This window comes from Trematomus bernacchii, unplaced genomic scaffold (genome assembly GCF_902827165.1).
Source record: "Trematomus bernacchii unplaced genomic scaffold, fTreBer1.1, whole genome shotgun sequence".
Taxonomy (NCBI): domain Eukaryota; kingdom Metazoa; phylum Chordata; class Actinopteri; order Perciformes; family Nototheniidae; genus Trematomus; species Trematomus bernacchii.
This window is the reverse complement of record NW_022987752.1, coordinates 321718-334102: the sequence shown is the minus strand read 5'-3', so window position 1 is coordinate 334102 and position 12385 is coordinate 321718. Positions and strand designations below refer to the sequence as shown.

The 12385-nt window shown below is 43.7% G+C and overlaps 1 protein-coding gene across 1 annotated transcript in view; it reads right to left on the bottom strand.

Annotated features, from left to right (window-relative positions):
- Positions 1-1896: 1896 nt before the first annotated feature.
- LOC117496518 (protein NLRC3-like) overlaps positions 1897-12385 on the bottom strand; it is a 45124-nt gene continuing 34635 nt past the window's right edge. Inside the window, exons 6-14 of the mRNA XM_034148200.1 lie at positions 7629-7825; positions 5664-7512; positions 5316-5489; positions 4754-4927; positions 4186-4359; positions 3626-3799; positions 3034-3207; positions 2483-2710; positions 1897-2006 (exon numbers count right to left, since the gene is read on the bottom strand). Coding sequence (XP_034004091.1) covers positions 1955-2006; positions 2483-2710; positions 3034-3207; positions 3626-3799; positions 4186-4359; positions 4754-4927; positions 5316-5489; positions 5664-7512; positions 7629-7825 — 3196 coding nt within the window. The 3' untranslated portion in view covers positions 1897-1954. The remainder of the gene's footprint in view (positions 2007-2482; positions 2711-3033; positions 3208-3625; positions 3800-4185; positions 4360-4753; positions 4928-5315; positions 5490-5663; positions 7513-7628; positions 7826-12385) is intronic.

Here is a 12385-nt window from a genome sequence, read left to right as displayed (position 1 = left end):
TATTGCACTTGACGCACACACGCATGGCGTAATTTCCACCTGGGACAGGGGGGAAATGTCCCCCCCACTTTTCGAAATCCCGTTTGTGTCCCCCCACTTTACAAATATGTTGATTATTTTTTTTTAACGCAAGCCGTCGATCGCCACGGAGGAGCTCACAGCCTCTGTGAGCGAGCGAGACAGAGCGAGCGAGCGAGAGAGCTAGGGAGGGAGGGAGAGGGGGAGAGAGAGAGCGAGAGAGATGGGGGGAGGGAGGGAGGGAGAGAGAGAGAGAGAGCTAGGGAGAGCATACCTTTATCTATTTAATAAAGATAAAGTCAGAAATCATTCCAATGTGTATAGGACAGTAAAAAAAATCAAAAAAAAGTTTGAAAGGGGAGTGATTAGTAAAATAAGCATACATAGAAAGAAAGAATGCTAACTAGGTAACATAAGATAAGAATAAACCAGTTTAAATGATTTGTTATTGGTTGTGATCATATTCTAAAGATGTTTGGATTATTGAAAAGTATACAGCTCTCTTTCATCTGAGTGTTGAGAGCTGTTTCCATCAATTCATGTTGTGCTCAAAGTGCTCCAGATTGATGCATTTCACTTCAACATTAAAAAATAATCTTCCTGGGGGTGCATGCCCCCCGACCCCCCTAGAGGAGGTGAGGACCCCCCTGGAGGAGGTGAGGACCCCCCTGGAGGAGGTGAGGCCCGTCCACCCCCAAATAAAGCAGGTTAAAATAATTAGATTGCATACATGTTCTTTTAGTAAACACTGAAAACGGGTCCCACAGACCCAAACAGCAAACAAAGGTTAAAGGTCAGCATATGATAATGTTAAAATGTGCTAAATATATACACCGCAAAAAAAGAAAAGAAAAGTAAAAGTAGCCCCCGACTTGTTTTATTTTTTTAAAGTAGCCCTCACCCTAAAAAAGGTTGGTGACCCCTGACCTAAACAATCTTAGAAAATGAGTTGCAAAAGTAAGTACAAAATATAAAGATAATAAAGTATTTCTAAGAAACTATTAAGCAATAAAAAAGAAAATGCTAAAGACAAGTATTTACACCAAATTTAAAGATCTCCTATCGTGCTATTTTTAGGCATATATTATGGGTCTCAGATATATAAAAATATATAAAAAACATATCCATCTCTTGAAAAGAGAGAGGGTTTTATTTTCTGACACTTTGTGAGTCTGCTGACACACCGGGGACACATGTTGATGTAGAGAAGACATCAAAAAGTGCATTTAGCATGATAGGACACTTTTAAATTAAAATATACAAAGAACCTTAGGATTATTTCTGAAACAGTAAGCTCAAATGCTTATTTTCTTGCGGATTTACTACAAGGTGAGTTCCTTTTTTTATTTTCTGCTTTTTTACTCTGCAGTACAGGTTAGTTCTGAGTGTTAGCGATGCTAATGTAAACAAAGACCATATTATGTCCAAAACATGTCACTCATTGTTTCTGATATAGACACATATTTATGTATAAAAGACGTAAAAACGTGCATTTTGCATGATAGGGGACCTTTAAAGGATCTGCAGCTAACGTCTTGGTGCCAGATCCTCCTTCAGAGGTCTAGTGGAGTCCATGCCTCCACGGGTCAGGACTGTTTTGGCCGCAAAAGAGGACCTACACAATATTAGGCAGGTGGTCATAATGTTATGTCTGATCGGTGTTTATTTATGTTTCTTCTTTACATCTTTCTATGTAGGAAAAGCTTTAAGTGAAATTGATTGTTTGTTTTTTATGGAGAATATACCGTCAGTTCATCCAGTTTTCACTTCCTGTTTGACACCCGAGTCTCCTGAAAGAATAATAATAATCAAACATGAACAGAGAGAAACATTAGCAGCTAAAATGATTGAAGAGAGCTGAAACAAGATGGAACATGTTTTTCATGTTAAGATCAGATTTTAATGTAGAATAGTCTGATGAATGGAGGATATGGTTTCAATACTCACATCTCTTCTGTTTCTTGGCTCTGATCGTCTTGCCATTGATCCTGTAGGGATGAACACAACCCAACAGTTATGGATCAGGTTTAAAATAAGTGTTTATTCTTTGAGTCAGCTTCAGAGTCCTGACTGATCTCATGCTTTACATCCCATCATATCTTCTCTGCAAACACTACGACTGACTGCCACAGCTCTCAGCTAACAGGAAATAACTGCTCATTAGTCTAGAAACAAAACACATGTCAGGAGAACCAAGCAGACTCACTCCTCTGTAAAATCCTGTACATCCATTAAAAAGTAGCTTACTTACTAAAATGTGGATTTGCATTTTAAGCTCATATTATAATGTTTGTGGAAGAATGAAAAAAATAAATAAGAAATTGCAGTGAATGGGTAGCATGATGAGTTGTGCTAAGCTAGGCTACATCTGGAAGGAAGAACTGGAGGGATTACTCAGTGTGAGAACACATCAACCCCCCAACACAAAACTGCTGAACCAGCAGAGAGTCGACCCCTTACTGACCCGAGAGTCTCCAGTCTGCAGTTTCGTCTCTCTAGAAGATCTCTCAGACGCTTCACTCCTGAATCCTTCGAATTGTTGTAACTCAGGTCCAGATCTCTCTCCAGCTTCCCTTCTGAATCCTTCAGATCATTCTTCCACAGCTCCAGAACTCTCAGATGGGAGGGGTTGGATGTCAGAGCTAAGGCTAGAGCAGCACAGCTGATCTCTGACAAACTGCAGTCACTCAGTCTGAATAAAGGAAACATGATGTAAGTTTAAAGGTTTAATAATCTCTTCAGAGCTGAAGAAGGTTTAGATGTCAGAGTCAAGAAAGATATAGATCCATGATAATCTGAGCTCAAACTCTGCAGCATCTTCACCGACTCATGGAGCACAGTGCGAGTCTGTGGAAGCTGAAACACTGTCCGTCACACATTTACCTTCTCTTTGTTATTCTGATAAATACTCAACCATTTAGAAAAACAGAATAAAATGAACAGTTACAAAGTATTTGTTCTCAGGCACATTTTAAAATACAAAAATACTATATGAACTACAGTCAGTGAACTGACCTGAGAGCTTCCAGTCTGCAGTTTGGACTCTTTAGTCCAGAACTCAGCAGCTTCACTCCTGAATCCTGCAGATCGTTCTTACTCAGGTCCAGATCTCTCAGATGGGAGGGTTCAGACATCAGAGCTACGATCAGAGCAGCACAGCTGATCTCTGACAAACTGCAGCCCCACAGACTGAATAAAGAAAACATGACGCACGTTTAAACTATTCAGTCAATATCAGCATCATGGAGCTCAATCAAAATGTGGGAAAAGCTAAATACTGAATATAATCTTTATCGTTTGATAGTTTTAATAGAAACATTTGTTCATTTTGTCTTTCATAAACATGTATTAAAAACATGATGGAGACTGTAAGATGAATTTCAGTTTTTTAAAAAGGTTCCGAGTGAATTATGCAGTGAAAGATTGTTCTTGTTATATTTAAATGTAAAGATCAACATGACTCTGCCTCAGTCAGTGAACTAAACCATAGAAGAAGAAAGTAGACTTTAGCTTTAAGATACTCAGTGTGGATCAGTGTAATATCAGCCTGATGTCTGCAACTCTCACATATTAATCTCAGCACAGAAGTAAAAGATGGAGAACTGACCTGAGAGTCTCCAGGCTGCTGTCTGGACTCTCCAGAAGATCTCTCAGCAGCTTCACTCCTGAATCCTGCAGAGTGTTGTTACCCAGGTCCAGAACTCTCATATGGGAGGGGTTAGACTTCAGAGCTGAGACCAGAGCAGCACAGCTGATCTCTGACAAACTGCAGTCCTCCAGTCTGAATAAAGAATACATGATGTAAGTTTCAAGGTGTAATAATCTGTTCAGAGCTGAAGAAGGTTTAGATGTCAGAGTCAAGAAAGATGTAGATCCATGAAAATCCAAGCTCAAACTCTGGAGCAGTTTTTCTCTGTCATCAGATCTTTAACAACTCCTTCATCTCCCTCACAGCTCATCAGTACTGACAGCATCTTCACCGACTCATGGAGCACAGTGTGAGTCTGTGGAAGCTCACACACTGTCCGTCACACATTTACCTTCTCTTTCTTATTCTGATAAATACTCAACCATTTGTAAAAACAGCAAGAAAAATACTTAAAATGTCTTTGTTTCTTAAAATTATAGATACAACAAATCTCTATGAACTACAGTCAGTGAACTGACTTGAGAGTCTCCAGTCTGCAGTTTGGGTTCTTCAGAAGATCTCTCAGCAGCTCCACTCCTGAATCATGCAGATCGTTCTCACTCAGGTCCAGATCTCTCAGATGGGAGGGGTCAGACTTCAGAGCTGAGACCAGAGCAGCACAGCTGATCTTTGACAAACTGCAGTCCCTCAGTCTGAATAAAGAATACATGATGTAAGTTTAAACTATTCAGTCAGTATCAGCATCATGGAGCTTCATACAAATGTTGGAAAAGGCAAATAAGAGAAACATTTATTCATTTGTCTTTTTTATAATTGATTAAACTCATGATGGAGACTGTGAGATAAATGTCAGGTGTTTAAGATGTTCAGAGTGAATTATGCACTGAAGGATTTTTCTTGTTATATTTCAATGTAAAGATCAACATGGCTCTGCCACAGTCAGTAAACTAAACCACAGAAGAAGAAAGTAGACTTTAGCATTAAGATACTCAGTGTGGATCAGTGTAATATCAGCCTGATGTCTGCAGCTCTGAGTCAACACAACTCTCTTAATCTCAGCACAGAAGTAAAAGATGGAGAACTGACATGAGAGCCTCCAGTCTGCAGTCTGGACTCTCCAGAAGATCTCTCAGCAGCTTCACTCCTGAATCCTGCAGAGCGTTGAGACTCAGGTCCAGAACTCTCAGATGGGAGAGGTTGGACTTCAGAGCTGAGATCAGAGCAGCACAGCTGATCTCTGACAACCTGCAGTTACTCAGTCTGAATAAATAAAACATGATGTAAGTTTCAAGGTTTAATAATCTGTTCAGAGCTGAAGAAGGTTTAGATGTCAGAGTCAAGAAAGATGTAGATCCATGATAATCCAAGCTCAAACTCTGGAGCAGTTTTTCTCTGTCATCAGATCTTTAACAACTCCTTCATCTCCCTCACAGCTCATCAGTACTGACAGCATCTTCACCGACTCATGGAGCACAGTGTGAGTCTGTGGAAGCTCAAACACTGTCCGTCACACATTTACCTTCTCTTTGTTATATTGATAAATACTCCTCCACAGGAAGAAAAATAACTTAAATGCTCTTTATTCTCAGCCAAATTTAGAAAATTATAAAACCAAAAATACCCTATGAACTGCAGTCAGTGAACTGACCTGAGAACCTCCAGTCTGCAGTTTGGACTCTTTAGTCCAGAACTCAGCCGCTCCACTCCTGAATCCTTCAGATAGTTCTCACTCAGGTCCAGATCTCTCAGATGGGAGGGGTCGGACTTCAGAGCTGAGGCCACAACTTCACAGTGAGTCTCTGAGAGTCCACAGGAAGTTAGTCTGTCCGGACAGATATTACAGAGTGAGTTTTTCATAAAAAATGATTTACTTCATGCATTTGATGAAAACATTAGACACATCATGTCTTGATTAACATTCACTGTTAGTCCACTTAATGTATTGTGGATTTTTTCATAATGACTGATTTATAAAGTTAATCAGATCTGGACTTACTTGGCCTTTCTGCAGTTCCTCACAGCTGGAATCAGTCTCCGTTTTCCCTCCTCTGATGTTTTGTACTTCTCCAGGTCCAACTCATCCAGAACCTCCTCTGACATCTGCAGCATGTCGGCCAGAGCTGAGCAGTGGATATCAGAGAGTTTCTTCTCTGATCTGTTTCCTGACTTCAGGAACTTTGTGATCTCCTGATGTACTGAGTGGTCTTTCATCTCTGTCAGACAGTGGAAGATGTTGATGCTCCTGTCAGGAGAAATTTCATCACTGCTCATCCCCTTTAGGTTGCTGATGGCTCTCTGGATGTCTTTGCGACCCAGCTGGCCTCTGAAGAGTCTCTGGATGAATTTTGGACGGTTGTCTGTGTGACCCAGCTGGCCTCCTAAGAGTCTCTGGTTGGACTCCAGAGAGAGGCCGTGGAGAAAGCGGACAAACAGGTCCAGGTGGCCATTTCTACTTCTGAGGGATTTCTCCATGGCTCCCTTCAGTAAGACATCCAGGGATGGGTAATCCTGATCACTGGTATACCTGTTGCTATAGTCTCCCTGTAGGAAGTCCTTCAGTACCTCTGTGTCTCTGTTGGTGTAACAGTGCAACAAGTAGAATGCAGCCAGAAACTCCTGAATGCTCAGATGAACAAAGCAGTAGACTGTTTTCTGGAAGATCACACTCTCTCTTTTGAAGATCTCTGTACAAACTCCAGAGTGCACCAAGGCCTCGGTGACATCGAGACCACAGCGCTGCAGGTCTTCTTGGTAGAACATGATGTGTCCTTTCTCCAGATGTTCAAACGCCAGCCTCCCCAGCTTCAGAAGAACCTCCCTGTCAGCCTCCGTCAGCTGCTGTGGACTCGTCTCATGTCCCTCTTCATACTTCTGTTTCTTCCTCTTTGTCTGGACCAGCAGGAAGTGTGAGTACATGTCAGTGAGGGTCTTGGGCAGCTCTCCTCTCTGTTCTGTAGTCAACATGTGGTCCAGAACTGCAGCAGTGACCCAGCAGAAGACTGGGATCAGACACATGATGTGGAGGCTCCTGGAGCTCTTGATGTGAGAGATGATTCTTCTGGACAGTTTTTCATCACTCGATCTCCTCCTGAAGTACTCCTCCTTCTGGGCGTCAGTGAAGCCTCGTACTTCTGTTACCCTGTCCACACACTCAGGAGGGATCTGATTGGCTGCTGCAGGTCTGGAAGTTATCCAGACGAGAGCCGAGGGAAGCAGCTTCCCCCTGATGAGGTTTGTCAGCAGCACGTTGACTGAGGACTGCTGTGAGACATCAGACACAACCTTATTTTTTTGGAAATCCAGAGAAAGTCTGCTTTCATCCAGGCCGTCAAAGATGAGCAGCACTTTACAGACAGCCAGCTGCTCTGCTGTGACCGTCTGTAAGGTCGGATGGAAAACATGGAGCAGCCTGAGAAGACTGTACTGCTCATCTTTGATCAGGTTCAGCTCCCTGAAGGAGAGCGGGATCACCAGACTGACATCTTGGTTTTCCAAACCCTCGGCCCAGTCCAGAGTGAACTTCTGCACTGAGAAGGTTTTTCCAACTCCAGCGACTCCGTTGGTCAGGACCGCTCTGATGTGTGTCTTTTGGTCAGGTAAGACTTTAAAGATGTCCTGGCACTTGATTGGAGTGTCATGGAGGGTCTCTTTTTTGAAAGCTGTCTCCAGCTGCCTCACTTCATGTTGGGTATTAACCTCTTCACTCTGACCTTGTGTGATGTAGAGCTCAGTGAAGATGCTGTTGAGGAGGGTTTTACTTTTATCAGTTCCTTCAGTCACACGTTCACATCTCCTCCTCAGACTGAGCCTATGTTCATCTAAAACCTTCTGCAGCCCACTATCTGCTGGAAGAGAAGAACACATGTGAGATAAATGAAAGTTATTAAAAATCACAAAACAATTAACAGGAAGAATTATTTTTCTGAAATGAAGACACCAGCCGAAATATGTTGAGACTTACTTTGTATAATGCTGCATCTTTCTCCACATTGAGGACAGCAGGAGTCTGATGGAGTTGGCTGGTCCCAGTATGAGGTGATGCACTGTCTGCAGAACCAGTGTCCACAGCTGGTAGAGACTGGATCCTTCAGGACGTCCTGACATACAGCACAGCTACACAGATGCTCCTCCACAGGAACAGGACTCTTCCTCTTCTCTCTGTGGAGATGAACACATCCTTTATAGCACTTTACATTAGTGGTGGACGATTTTAACCAATGGTACAATAAGGAGGCAAGTTCTGGTTTTAGTACGGCGATATATGACCCGATTTGAGAAGGATGGGGACACGCCGGATAAAAGCACCACATTTTTTCCATGTGTTCCACATCACCATAGCTCTACATTTTGGCGGGGAGCCACTTCATCAAGATGGCGGATGGCGGCCATCTTGGATTTCCAAGATGAGACGCCATGCAAAAGCTATAAGTGCCAATATCTCGGCTTCCAAGCCACTTTGGTCAATCTTGGTGTCAAAGTATACATTTTCTAGGTCAAGCAATGCATTAAAGCTATTGAGAATATCACTAGATGATTATTTGCACCAAGATCAAATAAATATGGTAATACTCGCAATGTATTCACGTCTTTACCTGGTTCCTAAGCGACTCGACTATAGGTCATATGTACATTAATATAAGTCATATACATGTACATTGATAAATGGACAATATGCATGAATTCAATTTAACTTCATTTGCTTCTTTTTTTAACATAAAGCATTTTTACATCTCGGCTATAATTACATTATCTGTCACATTTACAACTGCAAAGCTCTGTGCATTTCCAGTGTGCCTTCTTGCATAAACACGTTGCACCACAGCCACTTGCACTTTTACAACCACACTTGACGAGTTCAGTGCAGGCTTTCGAAGCCATTGGTAAAGTGCTCCACACATGAAGCCAGACCAGGCTGTCTCTATCCAAAGTACATCCATATCCTTCTGGACTTGGTGTCCGCTGCTGGGCCAGTTCAGATGTTGCCCAGATCCCAGACTGGTAGGCAACTTGCTTCAAGTGCTGCAGCAGGGAATCTTGTGTTGGTGGAATGTGTTCCATCGTTCTGTTCTTCTGGCAGAACATCTCTCTCCGTGCTTCATTTACAGATTCCAAATCAGTTGTCTTGTCGTAAAGGACTACTGTGTAGCGCTCTAGAAGTTGAAAGTGTTCGGCATCTATGGTCACAGGAGTGTGCGGATTTGCTGCCATGTAGTTGAAGGCTTGGGTGACCTCAGGGTAGGAATTCCAAGCATCCCTTGCTGACTTCTTCCCCTCCCTGCAGAAGGCTGAGGTTGTTTCACAGCCGGTGCAACAGTGGAAGACGGGAAGTGCTGTTGACCTGTCTTTGCCCAAAGTATGGCAGATGGTATTGATGAGATGATAAGTGTAGTTTTTGCCGGTGCCAAAAGCGACCCAGATGTCTGCAGCTGGATACTTGGTGAGCAGGGCATGGAACTTGCCGATGAAGATAACGACAACATCCGTATCCACAGTGCGAACCAAGCAAGTAGAAGAGCCATGCTCCAGGGCATCAAGCAGATGAATCATAATCCTGGTGTCAGCCTCTTCATGGTTACATGGCAGCATGAAGTGGCTGGTGTCTGTGCCAACTACTCTGACGCCAGATGTAATGAACCTGCTTGCCAACCGGCCAGTCAGTGGATGCAATTATATTGGAGAGAAAGGTGAAGAGTTCCTGCCAGTTCCTTGGCAGTTTGTTCTTACCAGCAACCTTCCGCTGTATCCCTTTGCCTCGCTTCTCCCTTGTTGACTCTTTTATGCTTCTGGTGATGTAAGTATCCCAGACCACATCAACTCTTTCTTATGTCTTCAAGAGCTTCATGATGTGGGGACCAAAGACACAACTGGCATATTCATCAAATGTGGTAATTTTGGTAGTGGACAGGAAGTGCACAACAGCTGCACCGTCGAGTACTTTCACATCAAAAGTACCTGGAGGTTCCTGTTGTGTCTTCTGTGTCAGAATAATTAGCAGATCTGACTTCTTTCCCAGCCGTATTTTCCCTCTGTCAGATAAAGAGGGAGGGTATGGATGGTTTTCATGCTTAAAGAAGGTGCTCATATCCCCCTCTCTGTGTTGCTTGGCTATATATAATTGGGAAAAGAGTGCCACATCATCCCTTAACATTGAGATCTGCCCTGCCTGCTTGGTCTTGGTCCTGGGTGTTGGGCATCTAAAGAGAGGCAGTGAGTTATTGTTGTACTGATCTCTGCCCACTACGTTCCTTATTCATGATGGTGTTGTTTATTGCCTTTTTCTAAAATATACTCCTGCTCAAACTCTTTCAGGAGTCGTGCTTGTTCAGGCCCTGCGATCATCCACTTTTTGAAGGCTGAGGGATTCTCGGTGAGTCCCACAGCACCCCCAGAACCCTTCACCAGATCATTATTCTGCTCATGAGCCTGGTATATCGGTATGCTTGAGAATCTGTTTGCGGTTTTGGGAACAACCCAATGACCATGTTCTTCAAATTCCTTGTGAATGGAACACACTACTCGGCTATGTGAGTTGTGTCAGTGGCAGTGGGTAGAGATGAAAAGGGAGTCAGAAGTTTTTATCCTTTTTCCACGGCTTATCCGAAGTCAGGTTCTCAGGCCAGCGTGGAGTAAAATCCCTTCACCAGGTCCTGGAACTGTCCCTCGGTCTCCTGCTAGCTGAACACCTCCCTAGGGAGTCGTCAGATGGCTTCCTTACTGCCCGAACCTCCTCAACTGGCTCTTTTCTACGCGAAGGATCAGCTAAGTCACCCTCCTTAACTTCTTACCTTATCCCTAAATCCCCTGACACACCAACCCGATTTTGGGAGTCAGAGGCCGTCAGAGGCAGTCGGGCATTCGCGGCGCCCTACTCAGGTTGGTGTGTCCCGCACCATCGTCTCTTTACGGCAAATGTTCAAACCTCCCGCGGCCGATTCACTTTGTTGAAAGAAGTGGGAATCTCTGCAAACCCAGTACACCCGGTACAAGAAACTTGCACCTTCGGGTAGTTCTGGAGCACCAAAGACCGGCAGACAGCAGTGGATCCTGACCAGGCTGCAGTTTTTGGAGCCCTTCACAAAAACTGCACTGTGAATTTCTTTAAAAATGTTAAAGGACACCTAACATGCTATATTTAAATGATATATTGTAGGGCCATACCTATATAAGGTATATTTATACGTTTCTGTTTTCAAAATACCAAACAGATCATGCATTTTAGCCATGCCTCATTTCGCTCTATGTGCTGTTCTCCAGCCCTGTTTTTGCAGGGGGCTGATTCTGTGAGCTGCAGCTGACTACGCCCCCCTGCAGGAGAGGGGAGCCGCTCTGATCAAGTCACGTCCTCCGGGTTTTATTATAGCCTATTATTATATAGAGTCGTTATTCATTTGTTTTAAAGCTCAATAAATAACAAAGAAGACCTTTGACCGGCACTTTTCTAATTTTGTCCGGAAGATTTAAACTTTAACGGACATCTTGACCGGCGAAAGAAAACCTAACTGAAACTCTGCCGCACGGTCCCCTCGTTCCTTGGAAGAGGCGGAGAGGTGGGTGTTTGTCATCTGCTGGTGGACTAACCGGAGAGAATTACAGTGCTTGCCTCGACGGGGAGGGATTGCATTGAATTAAAGCAGCGGGAGCAAACGCTTGCCTCGGGGAGGGAGAAAGAAAGCCACAGCGGAGAATAAACAGAAGGGTAACCATGGTAACTATGGGCGGGAAGTCTTCTTCGCTGCTTTTGTGGCAGACTACAGCGCCACTAATGGCGCATTTCCACTACACGGCCTCGCTCGGCCTCGCTCGGTATGGCTGGCCTCGTTAGGCCTTGTTAGGACTGGCTCACTTTATGGCGCATTTCCATTACAGTTTAGGAACTGGGGTAGTAACTATAGTAACGCAGTGTAGGCGGAGCCGTGACGTCATCTTCAATGAGAACCCCAGAAAAACAACACAGCCGTTAGCTGTTAGCACTCAAGCTCACAGCTCCTCATATCTGTTCAGAAACTAGACAAAAGTTAAACAAGTACAAACCACAGACTGTCTGTGTCATGGCGAATACAGTCGCTGCTTTATTTATGTCTGTATAGGCCGTTGTTGTGAGTGTGGACGGTCGGAGCATATATTGCGTTAGCTTAGCCAATCTCCATTCAGAAAACACGCATTTTAAAAGGTTTTTCGTCTGCCGTCTGTAATAATAATAATAATGGGTTCCATTTATAAAGCACTTCATATTTGATTTCAAATCCCGAAGTGCTACAAGCAGTGAGCATGAACAGTATAAATAAACATTACACAACACGGTAGAATTAATAAAAAGCAATAAAAATAAAAATAAAAAAACAAAAAAACAATAGAAATAAAATAAAATAAAAGGGTGGTAAAAAGGTCTAGGCAAAGGCTCTTTTGAAGAAATGGGTTTTGAGGCCTTTTATAAAAGCCTCCACGGTCTGTGGTGCGGAGCTTAGTCCTGGGGGGTTTGAGGAAGTTGGAGTTGCTGGAGCGGGTGGTCCGCAAGGAGGTATGGGGGGTGAGGAGGTCCTTGAGGTAGGGAGGGGCAGTTCCATGGACACACTGGTGGGTGAGGACGGAGACCTTGAATTCGATCCTCAGTTCCACGGGGAGCCAGTGTAGTGCTTTAAGGATGGGGGTGATGTGATCGTATTTGCGCACCCTCATCAGGATCCTAGCAGCGCTGTTCTGAATGTATTGGAGCTTCTG